Source organism: Anopheles nili, chromosome 3 (assembly GCF_943737925.1).
Source record: "Anopheles nili chromosome 3, idAnoNiliSN_F5_01, whole genome shotgun sequence".
NCBI classification, from domain to species: domain Eukaryota; kingdom Metazoa; phylum Arthropoda; class Insecta; order Diptera; family Culicidae; genus Anopheles; species Anopheles nili.
The window spans coordinates 63,989,694-64,010,840 of record NC_071292.1 but is presented as its reverse complement, the minus strand read 5'-3'; the positions used below and the strand labels follow the sequence as shown (position 1 = coordinate 64,010,840).

The 21,147-nt window shown below is 45.5% G+C and overlaps 3 protein-coding genes across 4 annotated transcripts; 1 reads left to right on the top strand and 2 right to left on the bottom strand.

The window, feature by feature from the left end:
• Positions 1-5,459: 5,459 nt before the first annotated feature.
• Positions 5,460-6,652, bottom strand: LOC128725123 (nitric oxide synthase-interacting protein homolog). 2 transcript variants are annotated; one of them, XM_053818843.1, is made up of 5 exons: positions 6,477-6,652; positions 6,202-6,416; positions 5,810-6,119; positions 5,635-5,743; positions 5,460-5,559 (listed from the first exon to the last, which is right to left on the bottom strand). In XM_053818843.1, exons 1-5 carry the CDS (start codon positions 6,650-6,652, stop codon positions 5,488-5,490), a joined length of 882 nt encoding a protein of 293 aa, XP_053674818.1. In that variant the 3' UTR covers positions 5,460-5,487. The 2 variants fall into 2 exon arrangements, with proteins under 2 accessions (XP_053674818.1, XP_053674819.1); XM_053818844.1 differs by having other exon boundaries at positions 5,810-6,116.
• Positions 6,653-10,426: 3,774 nt separating this feature from the next.
• On the top strand, positions 10,427-12,136 carry LOC128726248 (b(0,+)-type amino acid transporter 1-like). The gene is made up of 4 exons (XM_053820045.1): positions 10,427-10,951; positions 11,015-11,285; positions 11,361-12,004; positions 12,072-12,136. Exons 1-4 carry the CDS (start codon positions 10,474-10,476, stop codon positions 12,134-12,136), a joined length of 1,458 nt encoding a protein of 485 aa, XP_053676020.1. The 5' UTR covers positions 10,427-10,473.
• A 660-nt stretch (positions 12,137-12,796) lies between these two features.
• LOC128725816 (uncharacterized) lies at positions 12,797-20,759 on the bottom strand. Its single transcript, XM_053819588.1, has 4 exons — positions 20,670-20,759; positions 18,955-20,213; positions 15,060-15,238; positions 12,797-14,974 (listed from the first exon to the last, which is right to left on the bottom strand). Coding segments are annotated over exons 1-4 (2,196 nt in total). The 5' UTR covers positions 20,672-20,759; the 3' UTR covers positions 12,797-14,218.
• Between the last annotated feature and the right edge of the window lie 388 nt (positions 20,760-21,147).

Sequence of the window (21,147 nt, the reverse complement as noted above, 5' to 3'; positions counted from 1 at the left end):
GTTACAAAACCGCACAAATTCAGACAATGTTGCTCTCCGAAAAAGCCCAATAAAACCCTAGATCTCTTTCTTGTCCTTCCAATCGTGCCGGTCGGGTCGGTTGTTGATCGTCACACGACCGTAACCTTATCCGTGCATCTACTTCCCGCTGCTCCACGTCCACAACCATGTCACAACAAACAATGGGTTGTGGTTGGGGAAAGAAAAAAAAAAGCAAACGTCCACGTCAACAGCTATAGTTTCGTGCGACACGGGCCGCCCATTCTGGAACCGGTACGAACCGGAACGGGTTCTGACGGCTCTCTCTCTCTCTCTCTTTCCATCAAACACCAGCAACTCAACGACAATGAAAAAAAAGCGAGAAAAAGAAACAGCTCCACTCCAACCTAATCGGGTGTGATCAAACGCAAACGGGCTAGTTACATGAAACGGGGCTCGGTGTAAGTATGAGTCAAAAGGCAAGTCAGGAAGGCCTGATAGGGGTTGACGAAAAGCGGTGGAAAACCGACATATGTTCGAACGTGCGACACTTCAAACTATTAGCGCATGTAAACGCGATGACGCTGGGCGCCCTACCCTTTGCCAATTTCCACCTTCGCCATCCCGAAGCCCTTTTTCAACGCAAGTTCAAAGTTACGGTCACATTCAGCGTTCGTTTGTGGCGCTTCACCACCACCCCGGGCTGTTCAATGGCTCCCCACCCCTTTCTGTAGGTCATTCAACAGGGCGCAAGCAGGGCGGGCACTAAAACCCCAGCCAACCACCTCTGTCCGAGCCCTTCCAAGTGCAACGTGGGCTAGTGTTGGTGGAGAAATACACCCCACGGTGGATGAATTATGGGGATCCCATCGACTGCCGTTGGCTTCCGACTACGGTGATCACGTAATACCGATCGTACGGACGTTGAGCGCATCCGGAGAGGTGGCCGGCAAAATGCACATTAATAACAATAAATGAAACAACAACAACAACAACAAAAAGCGAAGAAAACAAACGCTCGGCTTGCGTTTGTTTGTATACAAACCGTACGTTTCTGGTGCCGCTCTCACCCAAACCCCCTTTTTCGTGTGTATGTGTGGGTGTGTTTGAAAGTGCATCGAGTGCATCGAGTGCATCGAGTGCACCGTAACGCGTAACGCCTTCCGCTTGGTGGTGATTGTGGTGCCCACTCTCCACCGACCAGGCGTCTCCACCATCGTGTGCGCATGATAACAAACAACAAAAGGCAAAAAAAAACAAAACCGGGAAGAAGCAGAAGGGAGAGAGAGAGAGAGAGAAGCAAAAGAAAAAAGCACACATTTGCAAACACCCGCTCCACGGCACGGGCGTCCTTCACACGGGGGCTGATAATACGCTGCACGCGAACATCTTTTTGCGCGGCGAATATTAGAACTTCCCACCCTCTCTCCACCCCACTCCTCGCCACCATCTTTCCCTACCATTCGTGGTGCCACGGAAGGGCTGGAAGTTTGTGACTACTACCACCACCAACCAGCAAACGAGTGGCTCTCCGGTGCCCTTCGCCTTTATAGGGACTAATTGTTTTGATTCGATTGCGCACGATTGTGTAATACGCGAGCGGAGAAGGTGGAGGCGTCGAATGATGGGGGGAGGGTGATTTGCCGATGTGCGAGTGTGTGTTGGTGCTCGCGATGCACCGGAATGCATCGCCACGTTGACGAGCGCGCGCGTGTGCGAATGAGACGGAAGCTGATCTCTCCCGTTTTGTAGCCCTTTTTAACGTTAGCGAAAGCCGTACGTCGATCGATGCTGGCTCGTCATGTAATTTGTGCGTATGCTTTACAACCTGGTTACAACTGGATTACGGTACGAAGTCATACGGGCATATATGGTAGGAAATGGAAAAACGAATTTTGACATTGGAAAAGTGATGCAAACTGCTGGATTTCAGATGAAAAACTACTCGTCAACTGCAACGGATCTCGATAAACGTCGTTAAGGCTCGTGTATATAATATTTAGAAACGAATTAAGGCCGGCTGAGGGGTTATTAAAACAATTTAAATTTAACCTGATAAGTAGTGCAGAAGAAAAATAGTACTTTGTCATTTACGTTGATAAATTACCATGTATACACTCGACTAGATAGAGATATAAATGCAAAAATATAACTAAACGGCACCCCACAATCGTTTGCAATATTATTACTCATCTTCCTGCGCGGATGACAAACATATCCATCACGGTCATCAATGAATGAACGTTTGCGCCTACTCCGTTCACCATTTTTTTACCCTTCGAACCACCCTAGGCAGCAGCACCGGGATTAACAGAAAAACGTCCCCATCTCGCATGTAAATCCCAGCCACGGGCGCCCCAGTCGGGACGTTTGATAACATTCATGAAATGAGAATTAATTACCAAGCCGGCGATTAAATCATTCGCACTGCTATTTCGCAACGCCAGGCCCAGGGCAAGTCATCGCATCTATACCGGTCAGCTTCTACACTACCCAGACTACTTCGATGGTATACAGCACGGTCTCTAGAGGGCCTTTTGAACACCGCCATTCCGTGGCCTGCTGAGATGCTTCCTCGTGTGTGATGCGATTGCGTAACATGTAACTCGCGTCATTTCAGCCATGGGAAGCTTGCTTTCGATCTTCTTCCCCCTTGTTTTCCCTTTAGATCCCGGAATCAGTCACCCTTGTGGAAGCTGTAATGCAATGATGATGCATTGCCCCACGGCGGATGTCAATGCAGGTGGCATTTGCTCCTTCTACTTCTCCTGCTGCTCATGAAAACTTACCTCCAGAGCCACCCGAATGTGGGCCGGGAGCCTTGATAATCCTTTTAGTTGGCACGTGTCCCGAGGTGGTATTTACTCGTTCAATCAAACGATCCGATTTAAATACGTAGGTATATATTTTTACTTGAACTCGGTGTATCAATTCGTAGACGTATACGTGGGACGAGATAAAACAAAAACAGATTCGATCACTCAAGCACTCAGGTGTGTGAAAAGGGGGAAAACATTTCCCGAAACGATTTCCCGGGGTTCAGAACGGTGCTTTTATTTCTTCCCGCACACCATTATCTTATCTCGCCTGCTCGCAATTTGCTTCACTAACTACCTGAGCCCACCTTTTCCGGTCAGTCCCGGGATCTGCTCGCAAACCGAGACGAGAATGGAAATGATTAATCGAATTAAACACACCTTCCGCGTGGACGATTTCTGCACAACGGAACGCAAACTTTTCACTTTCCCCCCCGAGAGCTGGCACATTTCTACTCCCCACAAACGACTCCCACGGCACTTTTTTTTAACTTCTCCACCGGTTTGCCGGCAAACTTCTATTTTTTCACTCCACCCTCGGTTGCTTATTTCTGCAAACACAAACAATTAATTAAACACCACGTGTTCGGTGACACAGAAACGACCGTTGACGCGCGTCAAGGAAAACCATCCCTCCCCACCTCACCGGGTGGGTTTGGTGGAAGGATCTTCCCTGTTATCGTGCGGATAAAATGCCCACAAGGGCTCGTGTGAGCATAATCCCACCGAAAGGGCCAACCGGCGATCTCGATCGTCAACCACCCAACGGAGCAGCAATGCGCGCGTGGAATGCATCACGGCTCAAGTTCAAGTTCCACCACGGCCACGGGCCACCAACACCACCATCGCTTGGTCACCACTTGTTTGTAGGTTAATGTCAGTGGAGCACTCCAGCGAGTCGTGTGTCACCGCGCGCGGAAATGCAAAACCCGCCAAAGTGTGGCCCTTTTAACTGTCGGTTTGTCTCCCGGCGGTGAAGGGGTGAGGGAAGGGGGAGAGGGTGGGATGGCACATACACCCAAAAAAAAATGGACCACTCGCGAAACACACGGTTTCGCGTTTCGCCGCGCTAGCACGGCCAGGGGGAAACTGAGCAGCGGCTTTTATCATTCTAAGCCACCGAGGCCTTCCTCCCGCCTGTGCACACGTGTGTGCGTCCGTGGGTGGGTGTGTGTGTGTGTGGACCAAGAGCGCACACTATCAAGCGAGGGCGGGGTGGAGAGAGCAAATGCATTCGCGAATGCAGCTGTAAAACTGCACACGAGCCTCTCGATCATGGGAGAGTGGAGGCACCTAACGAGACCACCTCTATCCGTTCACCCAGGCCCCTACTCAGACTCCGATCTGAAACCCCCCGTGTGGCAGGTGACGGAGCGAGAAAAAAACCTGAGAAGGTGATAAAGTAACGCAACTAATCGCACGTATTTGCGGGCGCTTTGTGCGGGACGTGGAGTGTTGGTCGGGTTTTCTTTTTATTTTGATTTTTGCAGCATTCCGTTACGCATCTGGCATTCTGCACGCCCTCAACGAGCACCTGTTGCCGCCGATCGGGGATGCAAGGAGGACCTTAGGAAGCTTAGCAGCGATCCCGTTTCACCCTCTTTCTCTCGTGCGATGCGGATGCAATTGCAATCGCTTGTGGCGGTGGCATTTTACGGCACCCATGCGCGTACGACCACTATCAAACATAGTTGTAGATCTCGCCCCTCGCGCCTTGATGCACTCCTCAAGCACTTCGCTGGAAACGTTAACTATCGCCGAAGGTCGTGCCATGACTTCCTCTAGTCACGGTCAGCGATTGGCTGGTACGGGCCGGTACGGCAAGGAAACCCGCCAGCCTTACCATAGCAAGCATAGGCGCCAAACGCAGGAGTAAAAACGCTTATGCGGATCAGGTTGCAGCAGTATGACGCACGGGCGCATTGGGGCGAATAAAAATCCGGTGGTGTCCTTCGGGACATCCGGGTGCCGTGGTGGTAAGCTTTGTTGCCCTAACAAAACTTTCCCAAATGCCCCAATATCTACCGTTTCAGGCCAGCGTCAAATAACGCACGTTCCATTGACCGCGAGTAGAATCGTTCATTTCCTGTTTTGATAGTAGTTTGTTTACTCGACCGTGAGAGGCCGACAATCGGAAAGCAACTATCGCACGACAACGGCACCCGATGCATCCCAATGCAAGTCCCCAACCCGGCAGGATGGTGCAAGGCCATCGCTTCAATAGCCCTTGCGCGTGTGCCATTACGGACGGTTATGGTTAGATAAAAATGACACAAACATGCTGTAACGTTGGTTCCTCGTGCGGGAGGCAAACCTAACGGATGGAACGACAATTATATGCGTCCAGTGACGTACAGCGCGTACGGGCAATTACGGGCACTTATAGCCGTATGACGCATCGGGGATCTCGGTCAATCCGGCACACCATGTGGCACCGGTCTTGGCTCCTAAACTGTGCCTGACCAACGACCCGGGTGTTTGACCTCGGCTTTCATCCCCTTTTTTGCTTTGACCTCGTGATTGCATTGACCCTTGGGGATTAGCGAAGGATAACTAAATCCTGATGTTATCCCGTGTGGCGCCAATTTATTTCCATCTATGCTAACCATGTGCTGTTTGTTCCAAGGCCAACTATGTCAATGTTAGTCGATTAATAGCTTTATTAAGGGTTCTTTCTGAAAATTGCACTATTTTAAACTTGCAGACATGGTTTTTGCTCTTTGGCTTCAAGCTTTTCATTCGTTGTCGCAAAACCAGTACCGCCCTGCGAGGAAAAAGCAAAAATAAACCCTATGTTAGGCTTGCTTAGTGCGACAAGAAATGAGTAATAGCACATTACCCGCTGGAGTGGAATAATATCAGATTCCGAGAGCTTCTCGTTCGTCAAAGGATGTATCATGTCTTTTTTGATGAGCTTTTCAATGCACTCTATCGTAACGACGTCCCCGCTGGAGAATTAAGGAACATAATTTAACATTCTTAAATTGTATCTCATTACAATCTTAAACACTTACGTCGTTTTCAGTACGGCACATGGTACGGAGTTATTGAGGATATCGTGCGTCACCGCGCACATGTAGCGGTTTTCCTTGGCGATCAGCGATTTCTTATCGGCGGGATCCTTCACGAGTGTAAACTTCACCTCTATCAGATCCTTCGCCTTCAGCGGCTTGTTAGAGACGGGGCAGTAGACCTTACTGTCCGGTTTCTCAATTCGGGACATTTTAGCAGCCGGTGTTTGTGATGGAACCCAGAAACTAGGCAATTCCTTTCGCTTACCGAGGGAAACGTTTGAGATGGCACCACTAGTGCTTGGCTGGTCTGCTGTATTCATGCATGTATTAATTCAGGAAATAAAATACAAAAAAACGGAACAAGACAAACACTCTTCGTAGACGATATTTACCGTTTAATGTGATCGCCTTGCTGCTTACGATATTTTTCTCCGTAGAAATGAACTTATCCAGCTTCTTTTGCGCTTCAGCGTTGTCCTTTGCCGTCTGTTCTTCCTCGTCTTGCTTTACTTGCTTTTCGTACTCCTTCATCTTGCGACTGTATTCATTTTTCTTCGATATTATGTACGTCAGGATCGCTTCCTTATCAAACAGGTAACCTTCCTTACTGCAAAAGAGTAGTTAAATCAATATTCAAGTAATCTAAACACCTTGAAAGCTAACTTACGTTATAACAGGATTCCGACACGGTTGTAAAGTCAGAGAACAGCAATCAAAGCTCTTTACCGAATCCTTGCCGATACGACGTGATGTAGTTCCGAACCCGGAATTTGCTGCATCCTTTTGCTTTTCGTGGTACGTATAAACCGCACCAGCAGTACAATTTCTAGCATGTCGGGTCATACTTATTTCGTTTTTAAACACTAACCAAATTTCGCTAAATCCTGTGCTAGTTACGTTGTTTAATAACAAACCACCTTCTTCAAACGTCTGAAAAACCGTGCTGCCAACAACTTTTCAGAAACGTCATATCATAGTGTCAGACGTTTAAGGGTGTAGTTTACTGAATTCAATAATTACGTTCATGAATTGAATTAACCGGTTTTGGAAGAGAAAGTAAACGGAATGTCCTTAAGTTAAATATGTTTGTTAAATTAAAATATTTAGTCGAGATATACTAAGTCGAATTATTAATAATATTTGTCCAACTATTTAGGAAAGAATGAGAAGTACAATAGTTTGATCCTTTGATTTTTTGCTTGTAGCAAAGGCATATCCTTGTCATGCCAAATAACTAAGCCCACAAAAGAACCAGTTCCTTCAAGAGGGTCGCATTCCTTTATATAACGACGAGTGAATAATTGAAAAAGGGGTAAGATGCAAGCGTACATAAAAAGACCCCGAGTATTCTGTATGTATTGCCGAACAAACAGATTTCATTTTCCGTTTCTTTTGTTTGCCAAATTCCTTACATCCCGCTGTGCCATTGACGTTCTTTATGATCCTCGGGAAACCAGCTTTGCAAGGATCAGCGTGATTGTACGTAACCACAAAAATTTATAGCTCGAATCTTTGATTCAAGCATAAACCGACAAACTAAGCCGGTAAGTATCGCCAAACGGATTGGTCTCGTAAAACTGCTTCAAAAGTAAATTGATATACAATAGCATCTCAATGATAAGGAATTCGCACAATGTCTGGAAGTCCCGCCACAGACTTCTCACCACGAGTTACCGACCACACGCTGTTTACCCGGGTAGCATATTAATCGTCGGCAGCATAACTCATTCAACCTTAACCGATGCTCTCGAGGGTTTTCAAGGCAACCCCTAAAGATGCTCCGAACAACAGCATCAAGAACAGAAGGCGAAACAAGCCGGGAATCACGCTATGCTGCGGTATACGATGCTCCAGCGACAGACTATGACGCAGTGAGCGAGAACATATCGCGCCCGGTCCCTCCTATCGCGCCCATGTTCACGATTTGAATTACAAGACGTCGCCGTAGTATCAAGCTGGCGTTTCTCTGAAGCGGATCGACGGAGGTACTCCTACCAGAACCGCCGTTTGAGCCACTATTTGGCTGTGCGTAAGGTTCGTTAGACCACCGTGGTGCACGAATTTTGAGTGTTTCCGAACAGCGAGTTTAATCATACCATCTCATCAAAGATGCATTACCCTCCGTCCAGGTAGTTTGGGACAGTAATGACGACAATTTGTCTATAATTTCACAAGGAGAGTTACCACCATTGCCGTTTTGACCGTTGTGTTGATTGTTGTCGCAATGTCGTACATAGCAATTGGAGCTCGTTTTCATGCATGATGATTAATGAATGGTGTTATCAGTGGTCAATTTCCGAGGGGCCAAACAAACAACCCCCATTGGCAAGGAAATGATAAGTTGAGAAGATCAGTCCAACGTGTTTTTTATGTGGCGGGAAGCTGCTGCTTCCTTTAACATTACGACAGGTCGGTGATTTCACGCCACTTTTGCTCTTGGGAATCAAAATTTCGTTCGTTGTGTCTTTACTAAGCTAAATAACATCAAGCAGTCTGTACAGTAGAGTGCTAGTGATTAAAACAACGCCTGCTGTGATAAAACAGGGATAATGGAAACGAATGTGTCAGAAACAAGTGACTAAAAATGCCGGTTTCTAGAACCGATGTGGAATTAAGTTTGCTGGAATGTCATACTCAAACCAAACGAATAATCAATGTATTAAACGTTCGTAACGTGGACTGCCGTGTAACACGTGGTCACAAGGCGTCGCGTGTTTCTCCCAGCCAACGACTATACATAACGTTTAAACAATTGCAACCCATCCGCTGGCGGGAGTCAATTATATTCGATTTTCTCCTCTCCACGCTCGGTCTCCGTTTCGTTCGGTCAATCCTCCACCGATGATTTCAATGTCAGTGTCCCCGATTTTCGATTGTCGTCATCGTACGGTGGCACAATCCACCGAATCCCCAGTCCGCTGGCGTTATCGCGCTAATGGGCCCTCCTCAACCTTCCAAACATCGATGCACTCGGTGGGAGGAGACTCTCCCAACCCAGCATAGGATTTTCCAGCACCAGTTTCATTGATCAGCCTTCCAAGTGTGGTGAGAAGTGTGGCGTTTTTCGCACTTTCCGCCCCATCGGCAACCGCTGATGGATGGTGTCAACTTGGACAAATTAATGACACACTGCCGTTGCTCCTTTCCCAGGAGGCGCCTTCCTCACGAACGCGCGTTTCACCGAAACTCCGCCTCGCGATAGGCTCACCAGCACCTTTCTGTTTGCTGAGGCACCTTTTAACAGGCGAAAAAGTAAACCAATATTGTCGCTCGTGTTGGCCTATTTGAACATTCAAAACGGTGTCCGTAGCCACTCTTAGGGGACAAACTTGAATGGCCTAAGTGCAGTTGAGTTTTCGTCCATAAGTAACAAAACCGGACGCAAAAGAAAACACAATTAAGCGAAAACCAGCCCACACGGCGGGCCATAATCTCGGTATGGTGATGAGCTCAAGATCATCTCTTAAACGGCAAGCGGAAATATTAATCCTAACGTTCTTACACTCTCGCAAGTGGAACGATACGCATGTCATGCAAAAAGTACATTATTCCATTTCCGGTGATTCAAAATCTAAGGATCTAATCATGCTAAAAATTACGACACAGCTCCATCAGACGTTAAGCGTCTCTTGAGTGCAGACAAACATCACAGTATGGCGCTAATAGGCAATGCAAACTCTGATCTCTCCCCGTTAGGGGGAAATTTCATCTCATTGCGCGTTTCTAATGTACTAACTTCGCGCACAACTTGACTTAACAAGACACAGCACAAGATAGCAGTTAAGTATCTTTGTTCCAAAAGCAACGACGCATTACAATCTGGTCGTTTGGTGCGAGAAACAGCTAACCAAAGAGGCAAACTGTTTGCCATTTGTTTGGTCGGCATTTAGCTCGTTGCATGTTAATAGGAAGTTAAAATTATCGATTCACCGGAGAAGGAAAAGATCAGTTAAGATAAAACAATAGCCACCTTAAATCAACCTCCCTGCCAATCGGCATCCCCACACAACGAACCCAATCGGTGACAGTCCGCCCATGACGACAAAGATTATCGCGCGCCAAAGGGCTCTATCGCACATTTGATGGATTAGCTTTTGAATGAAATGCACGCGGTAACCGTTACGACTTACGCCGATAAGTCGGTAGCAGTTGAAAAGCAACCCCTCGTTATCGGAAGTAGTGCCTGTTATCGATCGATCGATTGGTTATTGGCTAAACAAATGACCACCTGCGGGGAGAGAGAGAGGACCGCCGAATGTGTCAGGGAGGAGGTGACGAACGAGTGATAAGACTACTCTCCACGCGCTCATCCTTGTCTCTGTTGTCAACGCGCTGGTCGTTGACGTCGATTGGATGCTCTGCGATCAAAGGCATTCGAATTTTGGAACACCAGCGCAAGCCAAGTGTCCACTCCAGTCAGCAACATTGACTGCTTGACATATCCCAGTGATGATAACGCACGTGTTCTGTATTGTATTCTTCTTTCGTAGATCAGCTTGCGGCACGCACCATGCGCAAAACGCCATCTGGGATGTGTAGCCACCTCTAACAGCAGCTCAAGTCCGTTGTTCCTCCGTTGCTGTAGCTGTTATCACCATCGATCCAGCACCACAGTAAGAGTGGGTTTTGTCGTATCGGAAGATTGTTAAGAATACCCCAAAACCATGACGGCCACGATGGAACCAAAAGGCACCGGTCTGAAGCGTGAGATGGGCTTAATGTCAGCGATCAACGTCATTATCAGTGTGATGATCGGATCCGGGATCTTTGTGTCACCAACGGCCGCCCTCCGATATTCAGGGAGTGTCGGATTCTGTCTGGTCGTGTGGACAGTTTGCGGTGGCATCTCACTGCTTGGGGCGTTGTGCTTTGCTGAATTAGGTACTGTAGTACCACGATCTGGTGCAGAGTACGCTTACCTGATCGAGGCGTTCAAGAAGTCACACTCGTTCTGGGGTCCACTGCCGTCGTTCATCTGCGCCTGGGTGTATGTGATGATCCTGCGACCGGCCGAAATCGCCGTCATAATCCTCACGTTTGCTGAGTACTCGATACTGCCCTTCCGGCATCTGCTGGGCCTTGACCATCTGCCGGCGGAAGATCTGCATTTGCTGATCAAGCTCATTGGAATCTTAGGATTAGGTGAGATAACACTTTGTTGGCTCAATCGAAGAACAAAACCTCCACAGACTTCAATCTCCACAGGTATTATCACCTACATCAATCTCAGCAGTGTGAAACTGTACGTCACCATCAACAACGTGTTCGGGTTTTGCAAGGTGTTCGCATGCCTTGTGGTAATCTTCAGCGGCATCTATCAGCTGGCGATTGGCAATACGCACAATTTGTCCGGAGGTTTCGAGGGCACGCATACCAGTCCTGGCTACATTGCGCTTGCCTTCTACAATGGCCTATGGGCGTACGATGGTTGGTCGAGCGTTACGACCATCACGGAGGAGATCAAGAATCCGGAGGTGTAAGTTTACAACCCAAACGGTATGTAACTCGATATAGCATTTCTAACCGACAACCTCCGTTTCCGTTTGTTCAGAAACATTCCTCGTTCGATCATGATCGCCGTTCCGATCATCACCGGGTTGTATGTGTTCATGAACCTCGCCTATATGACCGTTCTTTCGATGGGTGAGATGATCGCCTCGGAGGCGGTCGGTATCGATTTCGGCGATCGTTCCCTTGGTTCGTTCTCGTTCCTTATCCCGCTGGGTGTCGCTCTTGCCACGTTCGGTTGCGCCCTCAGCATCCAATTCGGAGTGACACGTCTCTGCTATGTTGCCAGCCAGGAAGGTCAGATGTTGGAACCACTTTCGTACATCCACGTTCGTCGCGCGACACCGGCTCCAGCCGTCGCGATGCAGGGAGTACTAGCGTTAGCGTTCATCCTGGTCGGTAATATCGAAATGCTGATCGAGTTTGCTTCATTCCTGATCTGGTTCTTCTACGGAGCTGCTGTGGTGGCGCTGTTGGCTCTTCGTCGAACACAACCCAACGTTCACCGGCCGTACAAGGTGCCTTTAATAGTGCCATACATCACATTGGCCGTTTCCGTGTTCTTGTCGATCGTACCGGTCATAAGCGATCCATCTCCTAAGTACCTGTTCGCTGTGGCGTTCATCCTGAGCGGAGTGCTGGTCTACACGCCGTTCGTCTACTACAAAGTTCGACCAACATGGATCGGTAAGTGAATGCGATGACGTTTGAGAGAACGGGTTCAATCAGCATTGTTTGATCTTTCGTTTTACAGATAAACTGACCTTCCTCATCCAAGTGCTCTTCGAAGTCGTTCCAACTTCCAACAAATTAGACTAGATTTTTATGTAATGGTTATTCTATGAATAAATTGTATACATTTTTAAATCTATTGTCATACCCACGTAATACATATAATGTATCGGTGCCAGGGACTATTCCTACGACGTTCATTATATAATATTACGTCTTAAATTTGACTAATTTATATATTCAGACACGGTGGTGGTCTGCTTTCAGATATTGCTGACCAGTAAGCATAATTTTTTTATAATATACAGCAAGGTGGATAGGAAGCATCGAGTGTTGCCACTAGTGGGAGAACTCAGTGCGCTACGGTTAAGTTATACTAACATTTCGTTCGTTCTTTATGATCCTGTTTTGCGTTTTTGCTATGTAAATCAAAGCTCTCATAGTGTTGAAAATTTTCCAGTGCATTGTTGTTTGGTTTCTCGTTACAAAACCCATTCACGGTTCCGGGTGGTTCCGAATTTTATCATAGTGGAACGCTTGCACGCGTCACTGTTTCACGTGTTGGTGACCTAATTCCAGGTGTTGCAGTTTTGCTGTGGAAACGTTTTTTGGCTCAGTACCAAGAGAAAAAGAGTTAGAACATTTGGGCCACCTTGTAGGCCTAGACTGAACTAAGCTTTTAAGAAGATACACTGTGTTTTTACTGCTCCCTTCCCACAAATAACCAGAAGAATCCGCATCGCTGTTTATTTGAATTTCTCTTTATTGTTGCTACAAATAAACTTCACTCCGATTCAGACATTCTCTCGAATTACTTCGGGACGGTTGGTCCACGTTACATCACATACAAAATATGGAGCGTGCCAGTTTACTTTTGTTCGACAATGCAAGGTTATTCAAGATAATTTGTTGCTTTTTCTTGAGTTTTTTGTTTGCTTAATGTATTTTTGTAGTTATTGTGTTCAGATATATTGCATTAGCTCACAGTTACGGGACTTTAAGATTACAAACAAAATTTTGAAAAAGAAATATTACCCACATCCGAACGATATACACCTTTGATACACGATAATGCAATAGAAAACCTATGTGCATAAATATGCTACATTTTTTTCATTTGCTGTTTTGTTATCGTTTGTCACCATTAATTGAGTGGTGCAAAGGACCGCGACGTCATACAGTGCTATATGGTTAAAAGTCTCTATTAGACGACACATCAAGGGAGCCAACTAACATATAACTACTTCTGTGGTTGATTTTATAAATCTACTAGGCTGGTTTTGCATTTGGCTAAATCATGTCTCACACATGAGACTGTGGGGTTTAGGTTTTATCTCATACAGTCCGCGGTAGGGTTTGAATGTTTTCTGTAATTTGCATTGATTATATTTACATTATAAAAATTGCGATTGTTGAATTCTATAACATAAATATTTGTTTCAGTTAAATCTGTAAAGTAAATTCATGAGATTAAGCGAAAAGCTGTACCTAATCATCTATAATCCAACAACACCATATGCGAGTTGCTGTCGTGAAATTCATATGTAATTTCAAAAAAGGTTCATTTGAAAATAATTCCAATAAACATATAAGGTACGGGAGTGGAATCATGAAAGTAGTGAGACCCTTTCGAAATAAAATGTAAATCCAATTTCGCAAGCGTCTCAGGGTATAAACAGGATATAAAGGATGAGCACTCTCAGACGACTTGCGAAAGATGAATTTCGACACACTCCTAGCGAAAGGTACAACCGAAAAAAAAATCAAGTATGGTACTCGGGCCTATCCATACTTTACAGCAATATAGATATATAAATACAGAATTATTCTAATTATTGAAATTAAAACAAAACAAAACAAATTATATCACCCATTGTCGTCCCCGCTCATTTTTATAGGGAGATAAAAATGCATCACGTCCCCATCGCAGATGCAATGTACGCATGCTGTTACTGTTATTTCATATCTATAACTTAATCCGTTCTTATATTAACATACCATGACAGGGAAGTGTTGCATATTTGTGAAGGTTACACCAACCCGAACGATGATATTCGTCTGTAACTAATTAAATTCAAATATTTCTTCTATCCATTCGTTCAAATTATACTATTCCTAGTAATAGTTAGTAAGGTGAGAGTTGTAAAAAGAAAGAAAATCGTGTTGGCTTTAGTTGAGTACAACTTGCGGCGGCGGATAGGCGAAAGCAGGACTGGCGTTGTTCGCCGCGTACTGGTAGGCAGCAGCCGCAGCTACTGCAACGGCCGCACCCGGTGGCAACGCGGTTGCTTGTGATCGCGCACCATAACCGGCACTGCTACCGTACAGGTGGGCTGCTTCGCCACCGGCAGCGGACTGTGGTTTGTACGCGGAAGCTGACGCACCGTAGGCCGCGGCAGCGGCGCCAGCCGAGGGATGCGCCCCTGCTAGACCAGCGGCCATCGATGTCGCGCCGGTATACTTGTTTTGCTGTTGCTGCTGATGGTGATAGCTGGAGGCAAAGGCTGCTGCAGCAGCGGCAGCCGCAGCCGTCGCCGAAGAAGGTGGTGCCGAGAAGCGACTCTGGCGTTGGGCAATTCCGCCTACTCCCCCAAGTGATTTGGCACCACCCATGGCTGTGCTGGCAGCGAGACCTCCCAGTGTCTGTGGAGGCAGACCCGCCGTCACGCCGTACATCGATAGCCGGTTGTCAGTGCGCGGTGGACCGTACTTGTCGCCATCTCCCCGGCTGCCGACGCCGCCGAACTTCGGGGCTCCATCCCGCTGTCCGCCAAATCGTCCACCACCATCGTGACGCTGCCCACCGCCGTACGGACCGTCACGTGGCGGACGGTTCTGTTGTCCACCGAAGCGATGATTATTGTACCGCTGGCGACCTTTGCCCATGTTCGGTTTGGCAAGTTCCACGAGCCGCGGATTAATGACCTATTGAGGAGAAAGTGTGATAAGCAGTGTTAAAGAAATGCTCACATATTGGTCAGATGCTGGAACTGCATATGTTTCTGCTTACCTGATTCGCTTCGCGCAATACGTTGATTAGGTCGTTCGCTTTGTTGGCATTCGAGTTGGTGAACAAGGTGTAAGCGGTGCCGGTATTGTTAGAACGTCCCGTTCTACCAATCCGGTGCACGTAATCTTCGGAATTCGACGGATAGTCGTAATTGATTACGAACTTTACGTCTTCCACATCTGGAGGCATGTGACACATGGGGGAAGGCTTGCGTTATTGGTTTATCATTATCAGAGAGGGATATTCGGTACACGACAGAAAACTCGGCATTTCCGCGTACACATATCGAGAACAGGGAATAAGGTGAATGTACACGCGACTGGAAGACTGGTACAGTGTCAGTTTGTGACCACCGCAAACCAATTGATAGATAATTTGATAATTAGAGGTGGAGTAGAGGGGAAGCTTGTGGACAGTGGAAATACGACGGTTCCGTATCGTACAGGGGAGAGGATGTTATGTAACTAAAGATTGTATTTGTTTTCTGAACAGCAAAACAGTGATATACAATTTTGATATCGATTCACGGCCAAGGAAGGATTGTTCTCGAGGGACGGACCCTTCCGTTTGTTCCTCTCAGCCGCGAATCGGATACAGAATTTCGAAAGGGGCGGGATAAAGATAAAGTTCAACGTGGGATAACATTATTCTTGAATTCTTTAATCAGATCTCACATATCATCCACCGCGTCTGCACAGCTGACCTCCGGGTCGGTGTCGACAGGCAACAGACAACGATTAACCACAGATATTCATTGTAAAGCTCAATGATTTAAATGATTTCCTTTTTACCAGGCATACTAACGCCCGAGAATCAATGATGTCGTCGAAAAGCATTAACCTAAAGGAGCAAAGTCGTAATGTTTCTTTTTTTTTTGCTCTTATACATGCAAGATAAAATCAAAGCAAACTAATCGAAAATTTTGTTTCACCACTCAATCAATCCAATGTGGCGGCGTAGCCTGTGTACCAAAAAATTATGGTGGTTTTTTACCAATATTTAACGTTTTGATTTTGTTTTTGCTTTACCGTAACATCATTAATTGGCTCTTTAAATATCTGCGCTTTCTTCCTTTTAAGTACACCACAAAAAACCGATTTCATCCTTTGTACAGTCAAACCAATGGCCGGGAGATCACACTTTACATTAGATTCCTTAATATGAATGTGTACTTTATGATTTAAAATAATTTAACAATTCACTCACTCTTAAGGGACTACCTTCTAGTGTAGTGCATCGTACTTCACTCACGCGCATATGCACACATACGCCCCTAAATGCATGTAACAAATCCCTCCTAAGCCGACATTAAGGCAAATCGCTGTTCGCTTAGATTTGGGACACATGTGACAACAGATATATACTTTCAATTCGCACAGATGCAGCCATTAGTTGAGAAAAATGTAGAAGGAATAGAGGACGACAGGTGATGGTTTGGTGCTGCATAGTCCTTAATGCAGGAGAACGCCTTTGATATTTCAGCAAAAGCTGCTGGTGGTTGTAGACGTTTGCTCTGGCTATACTGGTCAACGAGAAACCAATTTGAACTGGTATGGCAAAACGTCTGTGGATATCGTGCAGAAATAGAACATAAAATAATAAATTGCGTGAACCAAAAGCGATTGAAAATGGGCACGTAGGGATTCAGTTAAACAATCAGTAGTTTTCCAATCAGAATCGCCTCAGCATTCATATGTTCCGAATGAACGTCCGTAGGAAAGAAAAAGAGAAAGACAATAAAAGACACAACTAAAGGCGGCTGATAATCATCTGTCCACATAGATAGGAAAAGACTCAACGGACGTAAAATTGTTGTACATGTTATCTTCGATTTGACTAAGTATCGCACATACCCGTCGTTTGAGGTATCGCGCACACAACTTATCACAGGTTTTTGTGAAATGATAGCAATGGTGGCGTCAAGTCCTTAGGCGTGGGTGAAGAATTGCAATAACAATAGCAACAGTACTTATCTCTAAACGTTATCTGCAGAGTGTTTAGGTTAGTTTAATGAGTAGTAGTCGTGTTTCGTTCCCTGTTCCCCATCGAACATGGTAAGTCTAGAAACGATGACACGGGACATTATAAAAAACGATACAACTCAATAATGAAGGAACCAAAAACAAACATTTTACTTAAGCTAACAGGGTCGTTGATTTCAGATTTCTCGGTCGTCATGTCCTTAAGACTTTCTTCCTTTCGTGGATCTGAAATCGAACGGACTGATTGAACAGTAAGTAAGAAAATGCCCACATTCTTACTAGTTGAATTGTTCCAAATACATGGAAAATTGGCCATCATTTTGGCTACGGTTATTTTATCCTTCATTTGGTCCGACCCATTTACCGTCATAATGTGACAAACCTTAAAACCTAATGATATTTGTAATGGCCAAGCAAAGCACACTGCTCGTTCAATTGCATCCATATTTGTTCTGTGTTTCAGCTGCGAGTTTTGAACTAAGGTTGATAATGTTTAAGGTACGGTGGATACACTATATCGTCGTTATCGACGGTATATCTGACTGAAATTATCAACCAACCGAACATGCAACAAGCAACTACTACATATCATAGTAAATTTTATATTTTTCCTGATATTCACGATATAGGGAGAAAACGATTTCAAATTTACCATGGTGGTTTCTCACCGCAAAATGGCGCTTCTGTTTGCCGCAAAGCTGAAAGAAACACGGTTTAGCCAAAAAATAATATTCAAATTGTATACTTACCATCCTTGCTCTCGTTTTCTTGATGCAAATCGGAACACCACATATTGAGATGATCTCGATCAAGTCCCACCATATTTCATCACGCTGGAAATCTTATTTTACAGAGTATCGTGGTTGTGAATACAGGAAATACATAAAACTATTTTTCTTGATTTTACGCTATTGCACTCTCGCTCTATCTACCTCTATTTTACGCTGCATAGAAATAGAAACAACTGCTTCAAACAAATACAGAAAAAAAACAAAAGCAGGTGTGACTTGCCGCTTAAGCTCCGCTCTGGAGCTTAGAAAGCATGACATTGCAGCGACAACCGATGCAATCCTATTTGTGAAACTCGCGAGGCATGTCTGTTTTGGCTCCACACATCATTACCTAACCATATAGCACTCTCATGATAGAAATCTATCGCTTTATATCGAGATCTCGGCCAACAAACAATTGACTGACAAGGTTTTGCTTTCGCTTTTTCGTTCAACCAACGAACGCTTTCCGTTACGATTGTGCGTTCAGTTGATTCGATTACGTGTCACTTTTTTATAGATATAGGTAAAATAGGAATAAATTGTGTTCATAATTCTTTTTTGCAGATGATGTAAGATTGCTAGAGAAAGTCCATTGCCTCCGAAGGAGCATGAACACAGAATAACTATCCCAACAGTAGTTTAAAGATCGAGTCCGGAACGTGAAAAGTGTGAGGCGTGTGTGAATTGCTAGATTTTATACTTTACGAGGGGACATGGTGTTTAGTTCTAATGGTAAACATGCAGACAGACATCTCAGCAGCCCAATTCGTAACACAGCATCATGTAGGATGGATGTAGCATATTTGCGCACACTTAGCACTCCGATACGTGTCCAATATTGATCGATTTTAGGTATTTTTCATGAAATAAGTAGTTAAATGACCCGTAGCTTATGATTTGCCTACATTACATCTAATATACAAAAGTGAAAATTGTAAATTTAAATAGATTTTGCTCGCGAATGCCTACGTGTATCGATGCACATTGTGGGTCCGCGAAACAGACGTCGGTCTCTACATTTACCGTTTGTTATGGTTTAGATTACTGTTTTGTCTCTACCTCGCCATAATCATGGCGGGTATGAATGAATTGATTTCCTGAAGAAGAAATATTGCCAATTGGCTAGATGTAAAAACTTACCCAAACCGCGCGCAGCTACGTCCGTGGCCACCAAGATACCCTGACGCCCGTTACGGAATGTGTTGAGAACGTAATCGCGCTCCTGTTGCGATTTGTCACCGTGAATTGCAACAGCACGCCACCCGTTACGGTTAACGATACGCGTAATATCGTCCACCCGTCGCTTTGTCTCGACAAAGATGATCGTCTTCGTGTCGGGCTCCGCCGAAATCTCCGTCAACAGTTTCATCAATTTCTGATCCTTCTCGTAGTCCTCGCACACATCCACAATCTGCAGGATGTTGTGGTTCGCGGACAAATTCAACGAGCCGATGTTAATCTGAATGTAATCTGCCAAGAATTCCTCGGCTAGATTGCGCACCTCCTTCGGCCATGTAGCAGACCACATCAGCACCTGACGATCGGGTCGGATCTGACCCATAATCTTACGGATTTGCGGTTCGAAGCCCATGTCCAGCATGCGGTCGGCTTCGTCAAGCACCAGATAGGTGCAGCGGCGCAAGTTGGTGATGCCGCGTTCTAGAAAATCGATCAGCCGCCCGGGAGTGGCAATCACAATCTCGGCTCCCCGCTCAAGATCGCGAATCTGCGGTCCCTTTGGAGCGCCACCAAAAACGCACGTATTGTTTGCACTTACGCGCGATCCAAAATCTGTCGCCACTTGCTGGATCTGCTGAGCCAGCTCTCGGGTCGGTGCAAGAATCAGTGCGATCGGACCATCTCCCCGTCGGATGCTCGTCTGGTGTTGAATGTGCACCAGAGACGGCACTACGTAGGCAAGCGTCTTACCGGATCCGGTCTGTGCAATACCCACCATGTCACGACCACTCAGTGCAATCGGCATGCCTTGGGCCTGTATAGCCGTAGGCTTGTTGAACCCTTGACGCTTCAGCTCCTCCATAATATACACAGGAAGTCCACCATCTTCAAACTCAACGCTCGGACGGGGCACGTCACGGCCTTTCAGCGTAATCTGATGCTTATTCAGATAGCCGTCGATGTCCGTAAGTGACATACCCATGATTCCAGGCGATGGTTGGTAAAAATTCTTCTCAAATGGCGTCAAATCTTCCGGCTCCCACTTCAGTGTACGAAGGTTCTTGCCGTTGTTAGACTGACGGTCGAACGATCCCCCGTTACCACCACCGTAGCCGCCCCCGTCACGACGGAATCCACCCCCCATTCCACCACCTGGTCGGCCACCCTGCATTCCTCCACGATTGAAACCTCCGGTGCCAGATTGTGGGCGACTTCCGTACCTGAAATATAAGTAAAAACACGAAAACCTCGTTAGTTACAAAAACAACATCATAAACACACTGGCGTCCGGCCAATGCGCCGACTCGTACTTGAAAATTCAATAGTAGCTTGATGCACAATCAGCAGTAGTGCACAATAGACAATGGAACGAATCTATAAAGCGATAAATTTCCTAAAAACATATCCTTGTCAATATGATAACAATATGTTATAATCATAACATTTTTATATTCGACGAAGCAAAAAAAACTAGGACATATCTAACATGGAAAGCTAGAAACTAGGGCACCTAATTGAAGCTGTAGTTAGATTTCCAATTTTCATCGCCCGCCATCTTGATTTTCACTCAATGGAGTGCTTGGTCATAATGAAACTTTGCCCACCGAATATTACGCGGAAAAACACCTTGTGCGAAATTTGAACATAATAACCATAATCTTCGATACTTTACTTACATTTTAATAGTACTTGGAGGGTGTTTCCTTGCAGCTTACGAGGCAAAAACGGGATATTATATTTCGTGATGCGTCTTGCACGACCTTGTCCGTTCGCTGCCAAAAACTGTCAAATACGTTCCCTGCGCCAACTGTCAACCTTGCATTGCACAGTGGGAATGTGCTATCACTGCAATGTCGAAATATTTTTTCACTCCAGTTATAAAACATTTGACACAGTTTACTAAATTTGAGAATCAAATTAATTTAAAGGATTTATATTAGGTATCTAGTAAATAAATGGTGTTTCGCTAAGTCATTACAATAGTTTAAAGCAAATTATTCTCCTCGGTATAGGATGCGACATCGAACAGCTGTTTTTGTTTATACATAAAGCTACGCAATTTTTTCTCACTTGTTTCAAGAATCGGTCAATTGATTTTTCAATTCGTAGGACAACAAAATTTAATTCTTCTTACAAATATGAAATGACCCTTTT

Coding starts and splice junctions, on each gene's coding strand:
- LOC128725123 (XM_053818843.1), bottom strand. CDS start 6,652: ATGACCCGACATGCTAGAAATTGTACTGCTGGTGCGGTTTATACGTAC. Junction 6,120..6,201: donor CAAGGCGATCACATTAAACG/GTAAATATCGTC, acceptor GCATGAATACAG/CAGACCAGCCAAGCACTAGT. Junction 5,744..5,809: donor TGTGCCGTACTGAAAACGAC/GTAAGTGTTTAA, acceptor TTAATTCTCCAG/CGGGGACGTCGTTACGATAG.
- LOC128725816 (XM_053819588.1), bottom strand. Junction 15,239..18,954: donor CGTAGCTGCGCGCGGTTTGG/GTAAGTTTTTAC, acceptor ACATGCCTCCAG/ATGTGGAAGACGTAAAGTTC. Junction 14,975..15,059: donor TATTGCGCGAAGCGAATCAG/GTAAGCAGAAAC, acceptor TCTCCTCAATAG/GTCATTAATCCGCGGCTCGT.
- LOC128726248 (XM_053820045.1), top strand. CDS start 10,474: ATGACGGCCACGATGGAACCAAAAGGCACCGGTCTGAAGCGTGAGATG. Junction 11,286..11,360: donor GAGATCAAGAATCCGGAGGT/GTAAGTTTACAA, acceptor CCGTTTGTTCAG/AAACATTCCTCGTTCGATCA. Junction 12,005..12,071: donor AGTTCGACCAACATGGATCG/GTAAGTGAATGC, acceptor TTCGTTTTACAG/ATAAACTGACCTTCCTCATC.